General features: G+C 40.6%; 2 protein-coding genes across 6 annotated transcripts in view; both read right to left on the reverse strand.

The window, feature by feature from the left end:
* The window catches only part of mbd1b (methyl-CpG binding domain protein 1b), a 13248-nt gene extending 3436 nt beyond the window's left edge, over window positions 1-9812 (reverse strand). For 2 of the 5 annotated variants that reach the window (XM_042214501.1, XM_005915272.3), the window contains exons 1-15: window positions 9242-9395; window positions 8175-8751; window positions 6525-6665; window positions 6237-6372; window positions 5851-6137; window positions 5671-5753; window positions 5476-5519; window positions 5139-5279; window positions 4963-5043; window positions 4857-4877; window positions 4672-4764; window positions 1973-2134; window positions 1695-1874; window positions 1478-1558; window positions 1304-1387 (exon numbers count right to left, since the gene is read on the reverse strand). In XM_042214501.1, coding sequence (XP_042070435.1) covers window positions 1304-1387; window positions 1478-1558; window positions 1695-1874; window positions 1973-2134; window positions 4672-4764; window positions 4857-4877; window positions 4963-5043; window positions 5139-5279; window positions 5476-5519; window positions 5671-5753; window positions 5851-6137; window positions 6237-6372; window positions 6525-6665; window positions 8175-8599 — 1959 coding nt within the window. In that variant the 5' untranslated portion in view covers window positions 8600-8751; window positions 9242-9395. The other 3 variants (XM_005915273.2, XM_005915276.3, XM_014340888.2) reach the window with 3 other exon arrangements.
* A 3257-nt stretch (window positions 9813-13069) lies between these two features.
* Window positions 13070-16734, reverse strand: cxxc1b (CXXC finger protein 1b; the record flags this gene model as incomplete). The annotated part of the gene is given in 12 exon segments (XM_005915278.3): window positions 13070-13681; window positions 14012-14164; window positions 14281-14377; window positions 14466-14515; window positions 14597-14707; window positions 14800-15007; window positions 15122-15300; window positions 15395-15502; window positions 15731-15877; window positions 16039-16194; window positions 16378-16514; window positions 16634-16734. Coding segments are annotated over 12 exon segments (1594 nt in total), but the record flags the coding sequence as incomplete, so codon positions are not given.
* Window positions 16735-18007: the final 1273 nt, after the last annotated feature.

Consider the following 18007-nt stretch of genomic DNA (forward strand, 5'->3'; position numbering starts at 1 on the left):
TTGTAGCAACTGAAAATAAAATAAATTCATAATTATAATAAAGGTCAATCAAATGGACCAATATGGCAAGGCCATGATGATCCACTTGGTAAAATAAATCCGCTTGGCATCTTTCTTGGCCTTAAGACAACAATTCTGATTGCCAAAGATCCAAACGGGAAAAAAAAAAAAAAAAGAACAAATTTGTGAAGCAAAATTTAAGAATTCAATTTGCTAAAAACTATTTGGTGCCATCTTTTATTTACAGTCTATTGTTTAAAAGGGGGGGGGGGTTAGCCTGTGTATTGAATTATTAAACACTGTGGTATATAAAGATGTGCCGTTACTTTAGCAAAATTGTGTTTGTCTATAATTATGACGTAGAAGAAGATCAGACCAGCTGTGACAAATGCAGAAATTCTTTTATCTCTGTGTATACACCAACACCACCTCTGGAAAACATCAAATAGCTTCAATGAAAACCATGAACAAAATGATACATGTATGAAAAGGGCCACATTTTTAACAATTGGTGAAGTGTCAAAAAAGGAAATCTACACTCTTCCCTACACATAGTTTAGATAAGGAGGGCCAAACAAACTTTGACTGTTATCATATTTGAAATAAATCGTGGAAAATTAGATATGTTCGTCCACAAACTGACTGGCAAAACAAGTGACCACAAGGACAAACTGAAGGACAGCCAAGGAGAGGGTGGTGACAAGTAGAGAGCACAAACAGCTTGGCAGCAAAACGCAGCCATTACATTACAACAGATCACATTAACTTTTGTGGGTGGCCTCATGCCAAATGTTTTAGACACAAACCGAATCACTGCAACATCTCTGGTTTATCCATCCAGGTTGAAGGCATTGTTACATTTTGTAACCCTTCTGTTTTTCGTGCTTCTATTCTGTAAAACTGCAATAAAGGCAAACTGCTCCAAAGCTTCATTTAAATGATGCTGTCAAATATTGAAACAACAGCAAAGGACCACGAGAACTGTAACAAGAAGCAACAAGCCTGACATTATACACTTTACTTGTTCAGACTTCATTACCAAACAAAAGTTAAAAAGAAAAAGACCACAGATTTAAGAAAACGGGGTTCCAGTAAGTGTTCATGATACGAAAGTGTAAGTAGGAGGCTGATGGCTCGTGATGAGTCAGGATCGTGCCGTCGTTCGGCATTGGTCAGCAATAGCTTTTTACACAATCAGCCAGAAAAGCGCAACAGTTTACAACAGAGCTGTGAGACCTTTGAAGCAAACCTCTTGGTGAGGATCAGAAAGAGCAACGCTTTTGTTTGTTTAAGTTAAACTTACCTGGTGGGGGTTGCTGTGGTTGCTGATGTGAGGGACGCTGTCTGACAGTCCATTCTGCACTCCAAACTCGGAATTATTCAACTGCTGAAAGACAGCGTTACGTTGAAATCGTGTTTCTGTTTGAGATGAGGGGCATTTGTCAAAATATGTGTAGACTGAGATCTGATTTCAAACCTGCATAGATGATTGGTGGTTTCTCACATTCGTGTCAAAAACGCTTTTGCTAGACCTCACAGGTGACGAGCTCCAACTAATCTACAACGGCAGAGCAAAGCCAGGTCAGGTTCACAATTAATGGGGTGATCGAGTCATAGCTGCCAAATGACCTCAAAAATAATCTTTATGAGCAAAGAGGAAACAAAATAAATGACCATTGGCGTTGGGCACTCACTGGTTGTAAATTACTGTCATCATCTTCATTGTCGCTTAAATCATAGCCCATTTGAGACCCTTTGGTTTTCTTTAAACCTAACTTGCGACTGTATGTGTAGTGAGGTCTAGGCCGGCCTGGCGGAAGTGGGCCATCTGGTCCGTAGTCACCTTGTCCCATCTGGAAGGGCAGCAAATGCCTCTGCCAGGTAGAAGCAGAGGAATTTACTTAAATAAATACTGGAAGAAGCAGTGTCATTGAAAAACTATTTTACAAAATTGCATCTGTCAGAGTCTTACCATTGCCTGCCTCTGACACTGTCGTAAGCGACACTTCTGCCTTTTCTTGTTACTGCCCCCAAACTTGGGCTTGTCTATACAGAAATCACACGTGCCACAGTCTTTCCTGCAGAGACAGGCCTTGCATTCTCCACAGGAACGTCGCTTCCGCTTTTTGTGCCACTGAAAACAAGAAAATTCACACAATTGGGTCAAAATAACAAGACAACAGTGAAGAAATCACTAATAGAGACACACTTTTATCAAAGATACGCGACAAGTACGGGCTACTATGGACAAAAGGTCTCTTAGGAATTACACAACTTCTATTTCCACCATAAATCTCCAAAATGTAAAAATGTGTAAAATTCAATGTTTACTGAATCATTCTGGTTAATTAACTGGTTGAATAAAGAGAAAGTTAAAGACAAAAAAAAAAATGTGCAGTCGACTCCAACAGTCTTTAACCAACTAGTGCTGAGGTGTCTAAAGGGTACAGGGGAGATTGTCTATATGGGAGGAAAGTTATTGTTTGCAATCAGCCTGAATGAAACAGCAATCCCACTGATGTGGAACAAAGTGGAGGCTGTAACTTTCCTATAATTAATAAACAGCACAAAAATGTCATTGTGTTTTCCCATATTGGCTTTCCATTCTTTGAGGTTCGGCTGGTGCTTCTTCTTCTGCAGTAGTTTAATGACACCAGGCTGCAGAATTGGTGCCCCCAACTGTTGATCACAATCCACCTAAAGCCTAATATTTTTATAGCAGTTGTGAATGTTTTCATTTATTTACACATTCTGGAAATATTGCTAAAAGTTGTACTAAACGTGGATGGAAACTTGGACAATGAGTATATATTCCTAAAATGTATTCCCCTCTCTCCCACCCATCACAGCCTGAGGAGTCCTCACATCAGCTGGGAGTTGTTGCATGTATTGTTAAGATGTGTCCCTTTTTTAACATGAAACGTTGTTACGTTGCAGTTCATATAAAACCAGCATGAACAGAACTGTAACACTAACGAACTTTCACGCAACTCAACTTGAACTTGAAGTTGCTGTTGTGAAATGCTGCAAAAATTCAAGGTGCTGAAAACATTCCTCAGAGATTTTGGTCCACATCGACATCATCTAGTCACACAGTTGCTGCAGATTTATTGACTGCACCTTCCTGATGTAAATGTCTCACCACATCAAACAGGAGCCCTATCTGGATGTCATTTGGGTAAAGTGAACTCAAGAAACCAGTTTCAGATGAGCTTTGTGACATTATCCAGTCAGCAACAACACTTACAATGATGTTTAAATGGTGTTCAGTTGGTACTAAGAGGCCTAGAGTGTGCTCCGAAAATATTCCCCATAACACTGTAACACCACCACCAACCTGAACCATTGATACAAGGCAGGATGGATCCATGCTTTCATGTTGTTTAAGGAAAATTCTGACCCTACTGTCTGAATGTTGTAGCAGAAATCATTACTCACTGGGGAGCCTCAGTTCCATGTTCATGTTCTGAGAGGAGAGGCATGCAGTGCGGTCTTATGTTGCTGTAGGCCATCGGCTTCAAGGATTGATGTGCTGTGGGATCCTTTTCTGAATACCTTGGTTGTCACAAGTGGTCATCTGAGTTACTGTTCCCACTGTGCAGACTAGGGCTGCCATAAATGATTATTTTGATAGTCGACTAGTCACAGATTATTTTTGCGATTAGTCGACTAATCAGATCATCATCCATTGGATGTAAAACGTACAGCTTATTGCACCAGCATGCATCTGCTCTTATATAACTATCATTAGCTTAAAGCTTGAAGTGTTTAAGGTCTGTGCTAACCAAAAATAAAGATAAGATGATAGTTTATTAAACTTTTAATGAAATTTGCAGATTTTCTTGGTGGAGTTTAATAAACTCTGCCGTCTACTCCTTGCTATCTAAAATGTAACAGGACACTGGAGTAAATTCTCAACCATCTCACACTTGTGTTTAATCAGTTTTCTGTTTGACGTTTATTCAGCTGTGTAAAAACTATAACTTTAATCTCAGCCAAACTGATTAATCAGGAACAAACAAAACACTGAAAAAAGCCAAACAATAACATTTTTAAGTTATCTAAGTGACTTATATATCATGTTTAACCTGAGTAGCGAAAGACCGCGGACGGTTTTAAAACGATGTGCCGGGAGTTGAACCTTGACCTCCCAGCCAGCTTGTCTCCAAAAATGAAAGTACACACCTGACCCATCCTTCAAATCTGGGGAAATTAAGGACGCATTTGTCGGCCACATTTGGAGAAGTCTTCGAGTTTGGAAAGCCTTTGTTGCGTCGCTGTAAAGTAATCGGCCTACAAATGCGGCCCCTGAATTTGGACACAGCTACAATACCGGACACAGCTTCTTCTTCTTCGGCGTTTAACGGCAACTGGCATCCTTGTAGATGCATTGCTGCCATGTTCTGTTTCAGCCCATTACTACACTCTTAAATCGTACTGCTAATTCCTAAGTCTTTCAGGATCTTAAAAAGCTTCAAACAACGCGTCGACAGTAGATCAGCACTTTTTGAAATACTCGGTTGAGCCCGTCTGGCTCCAACAACCACGCCATGTTCAAAATCCTTAAAGTCACCTTTCGTCTCCATTCTCATGCTTGGTTTGAAATTCAGTAGGTCATCTTCATTATGTATACATGCCTCAATGAAATGTGTCACGACCTAAAACACTCACATCATCATCGTCATCGGTTGACAAATCATCCTCATCATCAACATCCACATTGACTGAGAAGTTCTCCGTGTCACTGCTTTTGAGACTGGGGTGCTGTGTGAAGACAACATCAGTACGAGTAAGGAAAGTGATTGTTCAGCACGATGCTATAAATAACACATTTGATAAGAACAGAAAGGTGTTACCTGTGAATCTGTAACTTCACCCTGTAAAATCAAATGAACATTTTAGAAAATACAGGAAACAAAGCCAATCAAAGTGTTAACAATTCGGACTATACAGACTTTATACCTGGAAACTCATGCTGTCGTCAAATGTCTCTGAAACGTCGCTGTAAGGCCTCTGCTGCATGAAGCCTCCACTTCCAGGGCCCTGGAAGAACATACCAAATGCACAAGAAAGCAATATTGATGCTAAAGTAATTTAAAAGTATATAAATGAATAAAAATCAGTGTGTAGCTGTTTACCTTGCGAATAGGACATATACATTTGCGTTTTCGGCATATGCGTCTCCGGGATTCTGGGCTCTGCAGCCCATGTTTGCAATTGGCACACTGCCCACAATTGTCGGTGTTATGACATCCCACGCACTGACCACAAGGAATCCACTACATGTGGCATGGACACAAGGAGAAAGACAGTTTGCTTCTTTAATAACATTCATGAGAAATGTGGATTGTAAGACACACGGCAACAGTTTTATCAGAATTTTAAAGGAAAATGAAATGAATTTAAGAGCATTTCAATACTAGCATGCACCCTTTGAGCATTAGTTACAATGTGTCCCTGCACGCAGCACATTACCTTTCTGAAGCGAATCATTGGGTGTTCTTTTGTCTTTGACGCTGCTGGAAGTGGGGAAAAAATTGTAGGTAATGTTACAAGGAGAATCCATATTTCACCCCATCTTCAGCCACCTGTTTCCCTTTGATATCAGATATAGATCTGATGCAGTTTTGCCTCTCACTTATAATTCTACACACTTATGCACCAACGTACCCCAACAGGAGGGACAGCAGGGCCTCTTTCTTTGTTTGTCATACCACGTGCCTGTGAAGGAAATGCCACATCTGGCACAGATCCTGCAGACACACATGATGACCCCCCCCAACCTCAAGTTATCACGAGAAGCTGACACTTGTAATGATGGTGTTATGTTGCACGTAGTAACAGACTCACAGTATGCTGTCCTCTGACCCGATCTCTCCATTTATGGAAGGGAGCGGACGTGGCTGAGATGACGATGGACCAGGGAGTTTAATTTTATCCTCTGCAGGTGGATTCTCACTGTGAGACCCTTGATTCGGCGATCCCACTGTACTGTTCAAGGGGGCATTTGAATGATTGGAGTTGACGTTTTTAGACCCGAGGCTTGGGGTTAGTCTGTGGTGGGAGTCAGGAGTGTCTGCCCCCTCTCCCCTCTCCATCCAGCTGGACTCTGAGGACGATCGCTCGCGGACCTTTCTCTAAAGGATGAGAGGGTGAGGATAGCAGACTCTAAGTCATGCAGTTCAAATCTTCAGTGTCTTCATGCTTAAAATACAAAGAAAAACACCAAGCAACACCTTTCTGCTTCGAATTCTTGGGAGCGGTGTTTCGCCATGGTAGAATTTGCCCGTCTTGTACTCAAAGTTAGACAAGTCCTGTCCTTCCAGCACTGAAATCAGCTCTACTCTGCTTCTCACTCGATCACCACGAGGACTGCAAAGGAGAAAAATAATTACAACCACAAAAAAACCCAAAATATTCCTTTGATATTAAGTGCACGCTTCAGGAGGAGTGTAAAAGATAACACCATTAATATGTCAACAACTGTACAGGTGGATTCTTTATTCCTACAAGGCCATATTTACCTTAAGTAATATACATCCTTTTGGCCAATACTAGATCCTGAACGCCGAACGACCTCTTTGCGCTTCCAGCCCTCCCCCAGTGCAGGGCATTCAACCCATCCCTCATCAGGGTGCGATCGTTTACGGCGGGGTGCATGAAGCCTGAATTTAAAAGACACACACTCAAACATTTTAGAAATGTTTAGATCACATTGAGGGAAAAGAGACTGCAAATACATCACCCTAAGAAACATGAATAATAATAATAATAATAATAATAATATTATAATAATAAATAAAAGTTATTTGCCCAGATACAGGCAAAGTTGCATTGAAGTTTGAAATGAGCTCAAATGAATAAGACATTTAAAGCTCTGTTTTCATTGGTAGCTCCTCTGAATATTTGAAAATACACTTGATGCTTAAAATGGTCATAAAGCTTGTGCAGCATCTTTGCACGCATGCATCCCCACTGCCCGCCCTGTAGTAACAATGGTAAAAAAGGGGATCCTGTGCTTGCTCACCAGCATAGCATCTAAATTTAGTCCAAAAATATTTAAGATAATGCTGCTCATTATCAGATTACAGCAAAAGACCTAAACCTATTCCCAAATTGCTGGCTTCATCAATCGGTTACACCGTGATACAGCTATGTCGATCCTCTGAACCTCACAGTAGGAAAGTAATCAATCAAGTAAAAGAAAATGCAAGTTAGAGTTTTCTATAACATGGCAGGTATATTTTGGTAGTTATTTTAACGATTAGAGTTTGCATCCTATTTGAGGGCACAGGAATCCATGCACACTCTAGTAACACCAAAAGAGCTTGTAACATACACAGTACTGTGCAAGAGTCATAAGCCACCTCTAATTTCTTTATACTTTGCTTTCATGAAACCAGACGTTCTTGGGATTTCTTTATAAAGTGGTCCTGAGGGTTACTTCTTCAGGCTTTTTGAAGGTTACTTTTAACTCAAGAGATGAACTAGTGTTGCCTAAACATAACAGAGAAATTACAAAAAAAATTGTTTCAAATTGTACCTTTTGGTACTTTGTTACTAGTAGTTTGAGGAAACGGGACAAGCAGAAGACAAAATATGTCTCAGCCTAAAAAAAAAAAAAAAAATCATAAAGAGAATCTGAAAATCATGTTCTTAAGGAACAGGAAAAATTTCAGCAAAGACCTGAAACAGAACCTGAGTGACGCTGAAGTCTCGTCAAACACACATAGGTGAGCTGTCAAGACGCCATTCTTAAGGAAGGGAACGGTGGACGCCAATTTACACAAGAAGTGGACCTCGAGTCTTATGGAGTGATGAATCCAAATCTGACACTTTTGGTCAAACCAAATTGTAACTTTAAAGCTTGTTAGAATTTTACAAACTCTGTTTTAAAACACTGTATGTATATTTGCACATTTCATTAAATTCACTGCACCTAATTTCTTTCTTTTTTTCTGTAAAATATTAAAAACTTAGCGTGGCTCAAGAATTTTGCACAGTACTGTACATCTGTTAGGCAGTAATGTGTCAGTCTGATCACCTGGACCTTTCTGTGTTGCAGGGGCTTATATGATCGATAGCATGTTAGAGAAAAAGCAACATTATGAGTAAATATTACTACAGCATCACATGACCACAAAGGATAGTAAGAACAACATTATTCAACCTACTGATATATCTTTTTGAAGGTGCTCTCACTGCCACCCACACTCTCGCTCCTTTCACTTTCTCCTGCCAGACTCTCTTCCTCTGGATCATTTCTATCATTGCTTTCGGCATCATCATCATCATCTTCAAGTGGCTCAAACCAGTCAACAGGAGGCTCACCACCAGAAGATTTTGCCTCCTCTTTCTCCTCTGTTGCCTTTTCTTTCATGGGACCAGAGCTGGGGCTTCCTATTGCATTTACACCATCTGAGGATTCTGGGGCTGCTTCATTTGTCTCATCTATTTCACTGCTCTTCTTCTCTGACCTTTGTCCTATATCCTCTTCTACAGTGTCTCCTTTACAGCTGTTCTTCTCTGCGTTTTGTCCTGCATCTTCTTCCACAGTCTCTGTGCCCTGGAGTGGGCTTTCAAGCGTTTCCTCATCCATTGATTCACAAGTTTAATTTAAGTTTCCTCTACAGTCCGTCTTGCATCCCATTTAAAGATGTTTATGTCCACAGTGCCCCTTGATGTCCTGGCCTCTGAGGTTAAATGTGTGCGGCTGCTGGTTGAAAGCTGGTCAATTTATCATGGCAAAGCCTGTGGTGAAAAAAGAAAAATCGAGGCTGATTATAAAAATGATCTATACAGCATGTACAGTTAACACAGCTAAATGGCTGAGAAATTGTAAAGTTAGTTTCGAAATAAATCTATTCACAGTTCATTAGCTGGGATTATAATATAGCAATGTTAGCCAGCAAACAAAACGTTAGCATTAGCTAGCATAAACTGCTAAGTTTTGTTACTGTTTCAAGTTGTGTCATTGTTTGACATGCAGCACGGATATTTTGGTGACACTGAGATTAGCGAGACACTAAACAGTAGTGTAACATCAACGCTAGATTAGATGAAGTAAAAGCATTATAAGCGAGAGCAACGTTAGCCTCCGTTAGCTATCGCATATCTCCATGGATGATTTCTAATCCGATAAACTGAAATAAATGATGTTTATAGAAGCTGTTTATCGCTACCGGACTACAAAGGTTTGTGGCCACTTGGGTTTTCTAAAAAAACACGCACCCACACACACCTTTAGGTAATATTCCTCAGATGTTTGGGATAGTGATTTCAACACGTAGCTCCCCACATTCACTTAGAGCTAACGTTGATAGCTACCCTGCACCTAGCACTACGGAAACGGTGGCATTGGACACAACCAAAGACGTCGGAACACTCAAGATGCAACTTCCCCCTACCTTGTGGAGGGTAGCACGGAACTGTTCGTTGGATGCGGTGAAGGTGTTCTGTGGTGTCTCCCCTTTGTGTGTGTGTGTATAAATAAGGTGCGGGACAAAACGCGCTAATGAGTACATCGTTATTTCACGCGCTTGTATGTGTTCACTGCCAACAGCAAGACAAAAGCAACTAACCGCTCCGTCTTCTCCTAAGTGAACATAGTTTTTATGCTTATATTTGCTTTTTTATATATAACTTTAAAAATTCTCACCTAACAATACCTTCGTATTTAAGAAACACTGGTTTCATTTTTTTAAATTCAATTTGTAACACCTAAGTGAAAAATGTACCCCATATCAGTGCCAAATCACCGCAAAGCAGTTTAACCTAGCTCTGCTGTAGACTGCATCATGCTGTAATACTACCTACCACTTTTTGGTAACATTTGTTCACCGTTATTAAACTGTACCTTAGTTCAACTATGACTTGTTCAAGCGGGCGGGGCTTGTGGGAGGGGGCGGGATTAAATAGACAACTGAACAAAAGACGGAAGCCTCTCATCCCGAAAGTGTCATCTTCGTAGCCATCCCTTTAACAGTGCTGCGTTAGAGACCGATCTGAAATCAGATTTTAAAAACCATTAAAATATTAAATATGAGATTAGATTGTGACGTCTTTTTGAGGCACTACATAATCTCGGTGTTTTCAGGGAATTTACAAGAGCACATCTTAAAAATCATTAGTTAATTATTGTATGACAATATTGTATTTCTTTCTATCCTTAACTTCATTTATGGGATATTTTATTGTCTGCTTTATTCATTTTTAACTTTTATCATTGTTCTTTTTTAAAGTAGTTTGGTCAATCACGTATTTTTTAAAGTGCTCTATAATAGAGCACTTTTGAGCAAGAATACCTCAGTAGGCTGGCTTTTATTAATGCATTTATTCAAGACAACAATACTTACAGCATATATGTTTTGGGTGATTTTAATGCTGATCTCACAGACAGCAGTTCTCAGTTTGCTAAACACTTAACTCACTTTTGTCAAGTTAATAATCTTATCTTGTCTACCAAAGTGTTACTGCCTGCAGATAGCTATACATACATAAGTGAAGCCTGGCATAGTACATCATGGCTGGACCACTGTATCTGTACAGCTGATGGACATGCAGCTTTAGCAAACATGACTATTAGGTATGAGGTAACTGTGTCAGATCATATACCTTTTGGTTTTACTGTGAATGTGGAACAAATGCCAGCAACAACTGAAAATAATATTGCTAATATTGCTACCAGTGTAAAATTAGACTGGTCAGCATGTAGTGAAGATGATTTCTTAGCTTATCATAGTAATACCGATATACATCTGAACAACATTTCTTTGCCCAAAGAAGCTATTTTGTGCAAAGATGTCAACTGTAAGAATGCTGTGCATAAACATTTACTCTGCTCCATGTATGATGATATAGTGACTGCTCTGTATAAAAGTGGCACACTGCTTGATAAACAATATAAGCATAAGAAACCTAACATCAGACCTGGCTGGAAAGAACATGTATCCATGTACCATGATGAAGCTCGCATAGCTTATAAATGTTGGGCCATGGCTGGAAGACCTAAACAAGGCCCAGAATTTGAACAGAAAAAATGTGCGAATGCCAGATATAAGTAGCTGTTCGCTTTATAACTAAAAATGAGCAAATGCTAGAGAGCAGATTTTTGGCCAGGAAAATGCTGTGTAATAATACGGCAGATTTTTGGAAAGAGGTGAAAGCTCTTAATAACTGTAAACCATCTCTACCATCAACTGTTGAAGGTGTTTCTGGGGCAGATAACATTGCAGCATTATGGAGACAGCATTACAGTGCGTTGTTTAACTGTATAAAAAGTGAACCATATGAGGACAATCTTGACATGAGTAATGACACAATAAGTGTAAGGACACATGAAGTATATGAAGCCATTCATAGGTTGTCTGATAATAAATCCTCTGGTTTGGATCACATCACTGCAGAACATTTAAAACATGCTAGTGTTAAGGCTAGCTCCTCTTTTAGCACTCTGTTTCACTGGGTTTATGATTCATGGCATATTACCAGACTCAATGCTGTGTATTTTACTGGTACCAGTTATGAAGGACAAAGCTGCAAAAGTGAGCTGCTTGGATAATTACAGGCCAGATTGCACTAGCCAGTATTTTATCTAAGGTGTTAGAAAGAATCTTGTTTGACAGAGTTAGTGTGTTCATCTCTTCTCTGGATAATCAGTTTGGCTTCAAACCAAAGCACGGCACTGACATGTGCATATATGCACTCAAGGAAATAGTCAGTTTGTATAGGGCTAAAAATTCATCTGTCCTCATGTGTTTCATTGATGCCTCTAAGGCTTTTGATCGAGTGAACCACAGAAAACTTTTTGATAAAATGAAGAGACGGGGAGTTCCTCAGTACATCGTGAGGATTCTCTCTTACTGGTACGCTCATCAGAACATGCAGGTTAAATGGGGAAGCAGTATTTCTGCCCCCTTTGGTGTCAGCAATGGTGTTAGACAGGGTGGGATTTTGTCTCCAATTTTATTTAATTTGTATGTTGATGATTTGTCCATACAGCTGAGAGCCTGTAACACTGGGTGTATATTAGCATGAATATCATGATGACATATACAGACAACGATGTAAGCTCTATGTGCAGGCAAATACTATTGCACGCAAATTCAGCTTTTGTTCACTTCCAGTTAAAGTGGCTTTGTTTAAAGCGTATTGCACACCGCTATATACTGCCCCCTTTGTGGTCATCCTACAAACAATGTAGCATGCAGAAGCTGCATGTTGCATATAATGATGCGATGAGAATCCTTGCAGGATACCTAGAAGTGGTAGTGCCAGCCAGATGTTTGTAGCTGTGGGTGTTTGGACTTTTAAAGCACTTTTAAGAAAGCTAATGTTCAATTTTAGAGAACGACTGGATGGTTCGAGTAACAGTATAATTTTAGCACTCACAGATCCGACACTGAGTGGTTCCCGTTACTCATCCAGTCTCAGAAAGCACTGGTTAAAGTGTTTGTGTATTTATTAATTTATTGTGTTTATGTATATTGTGTTGGTGGGGGGGGGTGGGTGTTTTTTTTTTGTTTGTGTTTTTGTCTTGTTTTTATGGACATGAAGTCTGCCAATAAAGATTGAATTGAATTGAAATAAAGTTGGATTGGATTTCAACATCTTCTGGCCTGAAGTAGGATTTCAGAAGGAAAACCTAAATGCAAAAACTTTGTAAAAGGAATTGTGCTATGCACACAACCACAAAAAAATAGGGTATTTCCTTAAAAGAAATACACAACATAAAATGTGTACAATTACAAAAATGGTGCTTGTTTTTGTCCAGTGTGAAAAAGTTGGCACACGTAAAAAACTGAGGTGAGTCGTTAGTGTGAGTACTCTTCTTAAAGGACACGATCTGCATTGCAGAGTTTCAGTTCCCAATGCAGTCTTTCTGAGGCTTTTATTTTCCTCTCATTATATCCATTTATTTATGTATGTATGTGTTACTTCACACTACATAAACATTCTCAGTGAAGCTACATTAATATAATTATATCATTCTTATAAACCTTGATAGTCACATTCATAAAGTATGGAAATGAAGGAACAAGTAACACATAACTCTTACACACACACCTCATACACAACAGGTTTCAGGTGTTTATTCAGGGTAAACATAAAAAGAAAAGAAAAAAAAAAAAAAAGCAGTTTTCAATCATCAGTACTTCATCTACTACTATCAGGAAAATATATATTATCATACACACATTTTTAAAATAATTATCTAGTTAGAAAATCAGCCTCCATAAAATTGGTTGTTAATGTTTATACCCCTTACTTCTCAAAACTCGTGTTATGTAAAGTACGGGTGCACCAACATGTTAATTCCAGCTGTTCTGCCTGGCAAATGACACATTTACTGATTGCGGTGGATGATGTTTTTGTTTAAAATTTAAAGAAAAAGAAAGCGTGAAGATTTCTTTGTTTCCCTGAAACACATTATGGAATCAAATGTAAAAAAAAACAAAAAACACAAGAAGTCATAAATTTCACAATCGGTGCATCCCAAACACACAGTGATCCACAGATCCAACAGTAGAGCTGACTACCTATCCTTGTTGCTACGGAGATCGGTCGTCAACGGGTCGTGCTGAATAGTTTGGTGCAACATCAGAGCGAGGAGACCAGCTCTGTTGGTCATAGCAGTCCTGACATTACGTTCCTGTTCAAAGAGCTCGTCCAGCTTGTACCACTGTGTGGGGGGAAGGAAAAGAAACAGAGCCAGTGTTAGTTATTTAAAATGACAAAGTCACAAAGAGATTTCCGTCTCCTCCCGGGATTGAGCTGCTCTGCCTACTTTAAATCCTTTAATTTGCACAGGTGAATGTAAAGGCGACCCCCCACCCATTTCTACTACTCAGCCGATACAAATCTGCTGTAACCAGACCGTTTTTGGTCCACTACCTGCATTCCCCAGAAAGCTGCCCAACATCTCACCTGATCTGACACATGACTTTGTTTGACTTTGTTTGAACTGTGCAAGCTTTCCAAACTACCGCATCAATCGTGAAGTTGGACTCACCACCCTGACGCGCTCCAAGTCCACCTCGGCTCTCCTGAGCTTTTCCCAGTTGTAATGTTTGTTGCACTTTCTTTTGGAGACTCTGCAATATTCTCCTGTCGGCTCAAACACATTCTTCACTAGAGGGCACCCACACACCTCATCCACAGGCACCTGTGGACCGATCAAAAGAAAGACAGATTAAAGTCTCCACATTGACTGCACTTTATGCTTAGTGGCTTCCCGCTGCCACTTCTTTGCTTTTACACCAAGAAAGCTGTTTTTCTGACCTTTGGATCTCTAGAATGCTCTGGACACAAAACCTGAAGCCTCTTGCAATATGTCTTGCTTTGTGGATTGTACACGTCACAGAAGAGCCTGGTTGCGCTGCAAGAAAAAAAAAACATCATCTTAGTAAATCATCCAACTACAGAAACATTCAAAAAACCTAAAGGCAGCAATGAACTTCACTAACCCTTCTATCCTTGTAGGGTACATTGACCCGAAGGAAGTCTGGCTCTCATACTGTTAAATAATCAGAAAAATAAGTGTTTAGGAAAAGAATGAGCTTGCAGCAGTATCAAGAGAAATGAAAGAAATGATCACCTTTGCATAGCATCTCTCCATATGTCTGAGTGCCACTTTTGGATTGATCGGGTGACTGCAAGACACGCAGAAGATCTGCAGATCTGTGTCCTCGCTGTCGCCTTCATTTACCTGCAAACAGGAACCAAACCAAATCTAGGTGTTCCTTCTGTTCTTCATCTCCAGGTTCAAATAAACAATCAATGCCTGAGACGTGCGCTCACCTCCTCGTCCTGCTGAACCGCCTGCTGCTTCGCTTTGGCGATGATGCCCTCCAGTTCGTGGAAGCGTCGCTCCATCTCGGTGAGGCGGAGCCGGGCGTTCTGCTGTTCCCGGCGTATCCGCTCCAGCTGCTTCTTACCGTGTTCCTCGGCAATGCAGGGGCTCTGCTGCCACTGCTGGATACGCTGAGGGAGGATCTCATAGATCCGGCTGACAAGAACAAAGATTTTAAAACTTTAAAAAAGTGAAGTAAAGATGTCAAAGAAAATTCCAAACGCTTTTCCAGTAAGTTGAGACAAAACAAAAGCAAAAAGAAAGTCTTACTTGGCGGCCAACTTCATGCCGCAGTCCTCAGAGCAGTATTTGGAGTTGGGTCTTGCTCCCGCCACACAGTTCGGTCCCAGGCACTGACGCTGACCTCCGCTATCTCGCAAATCCCCCCTCTCACTGTGCCTGCTTCGGTCTTTGTGCTTCTGCTTCTGCTTGTGGCGACGTGACTCCTTCTGAATGGTTTTTTCCCCCAAAAACAGATGTTACCATTTTAACACGCGGCAGCTCTTAAAATATCATCATTTTCTATGAGAAAACCAGCCTTACTTTCTTCTCAAACTTCTTTTCTCGTCTCTTGACATGCTTCACCTTTATAGCTTTCTTACGCATGACAGGACTGAAGGGCACCTCGTCTTCGTCCTCACTGGCCCACGCCTGCATAAGAGGAGTGATTGAGTGAGTGCATGTAAAAGTGAGTTTTTCCTTCTCACTGTCGCCAAGTGCTCGCTCATATGGGGCTAACTGTTGGAGTTTTCTCTTTAATATTTACCTTACAGTATGAAGCGCCTTCAGGCAACTAATGTTGTGATTTGGCACTATATAAATACAATGGAGTTGAACTGAATTGAACATGCAACAGCGTAATGTGAATCGTTCTCCTACCATGCTGTCGTCCAGTCCTGCCGTCTTGTACTGCTGGTAGAGTTCTGCCTCGCTGTCGTAGTCCTCAGAGTACCGCCTCCGTCTGTGGTGGGAATTGTCCCTCCTTTCTCTCAGAGAGAATTCCTCATCCTTCACACGCAGCATTTTCTGAACACAAGATTTATAGGAATTTAGAAAAACAAACAAACAAAAAACAACCTTTTGATTTACACCCTAGTTTTGATGTCCCTTGCACGTTAATGTGTAATTATTATACTATTACACTCTATGAGGCACTGTTAACACATTATGGAGCTAAAGGGACTTACCCTGGCTCGCACTTCACATTGCCTGAACCTGCACTTCTGTCTGATTTTGTTGGGGCCTCCAAACTTCTTCATGTCCTTGCAGAAATCACACTGAGCACAGTCTTCAGTCCTCCTGCAAGGCTCACATTCTCCGCACATCCTCACTGAACGCTTTACCTGGGGGAAATTAACAAGAGGCAATAAGAGCCAGGACATCCTGGAAAACAAAAAATGAAATTCAAAGCAAAAAATGTACAGACTTTACTAAATTACATAAGACTATGAGGAAGATCAGCCAACCCCAGCCATGCATGTAGCGAATCCACCTCTGCTTATAATGACCACAATAATACAACTTACTTTGGATCCACGCCGCCTTTCACTTCTATAGTCTGGAGTACTTGGAGTGCTGTACTGTCTTTCACCTCTGTCAGAGTCGGGTTCCTTGTCACGATTTTTCTTTGATCTGTATTTTACTTCCAACAAGGGGTTTTCTTCTGGTGATCACAAATACAAGGAAGAGGGATCTTGTTAATTTCCAGGCAAATAAAGAACCAGAGTGAATTTTATTTTATTTAAAAAAAAAGCAAAAAATAAATAAATAAATTATCATCACCTCTGCATCTCATGCAGTACCATTCCTGGATTGCCTTCGCTATTTTCTCAGTGATGTTAATGCAGTGGCCATGGAACCACTCATTACAGTTGTCACAGCCACTGTCGCCGAGAAACAAATGCATTTAATGAACAAGCATTTAATGTATGAAATACTTCTTCTGTGCCATATTAAACATGACAATACGGGTATAAATTTTGAGGTGACATAAAAATGTCATATCATGTATGAGACCAAGACAAATTTAGATCTAAAAAGACAATGTTCAAGATAGCAACACACACACAAAAAAACATAAGAAAACTTTTTCCAATAAAAGTGGAAACAACAAACATGTTTTCACCGCATAAGAGCGAAAAGAACCCACATCATGTACAACAAGGCTATGGAGGAGGAGATACTAGCAGCTGGTGGTGTGTGGCCCAGATGTAAAGAATTGACTCCCCCCAGGCCTCACTCGCACACTCACTAGTTTTGTACCGTCTGTCAGGAACAGGAAACAGTGGTTGGAAATTACCGTTGGTGTTACATGAGGGAAAAGAAAGGCTTTAAGCATCTGGGTAAAAACTAGAGATGGATCGATCCGATATTACGTATCGGTCCGATACTGACCTAAATTATTGGATTGGATATCGGAGAGAAATAAAAAATGTAACCCGATCCATTAAATATCACAAAAGCATCTAACAAAACTTGCGACATGGCGTGACCCACCTCTTGACCATAGCACGTCGGAGGAGTGCTAAGGTCGGAGGAGTGGCTGTGGTGTGCGAGACCTGTCGGTGGTCTGGTTGAGCATTTGGAGCCGCTATGTGCATCCAAAGCGGCATTTCATCTCCGAGAAAGTTATCCCAGAGAAGTAAAGCAAGTGTGTAAGTTAATTTCTGAAAGTTTGTAAAGAATTCCCACGCTAAGCTTCACAACCGATATATGGAGCGACCGCCTCTTCTTCTCTCCTCCTCCCTCTCCTGTTGTTACTTGAAATCATAAAACTGATCAATGATAGACTAATCGGCTTTTCTGTTGCAAACTCCTGCAAACATCCCAGCCCTGACATCACTTCAGGGTTTCCGTAGTGTAGTGGTTGTCACGTTCACCTCACAGTCGAAAGGTCCCCGGTCCGTAACCGGGCGGAAACATGGGTCTTTGGGGCAGGGATAGCTCAGTAGGTAAAGTGTTGGCCCTGTGATCGGAAGGTCAGGGGTAGGGCTGGGCCATATTATACCGTTCACGGTAATACCGGTATAATGTTAGGCAACGATAGGAAAATGAAATATCGCGATAGAATGGGAGTAAAACGCGCATGCGCAGTGCCTTTGTTTTCATACGCACATGGCCGGTTGTTGAGTGAAACAGATGAACCAGAATTGGTTT

This window comes from Haplochromis burtoni, unplaced genomic scaffold (assembly GCF_018398535.1).
Source record: "Haplochromis burtoni strain Fernald_Lab_line unplaced genomic scaffold, NCSU_Asbu1 Contig_12, whole genome shotgun sequence".
Taxonomy (NCBI): Eukaryota; Metazoa; Chordata; class Actinopteri; order Cichliformes; family Cichlidae; genus Haplochromis; species Haplochromis burtoni.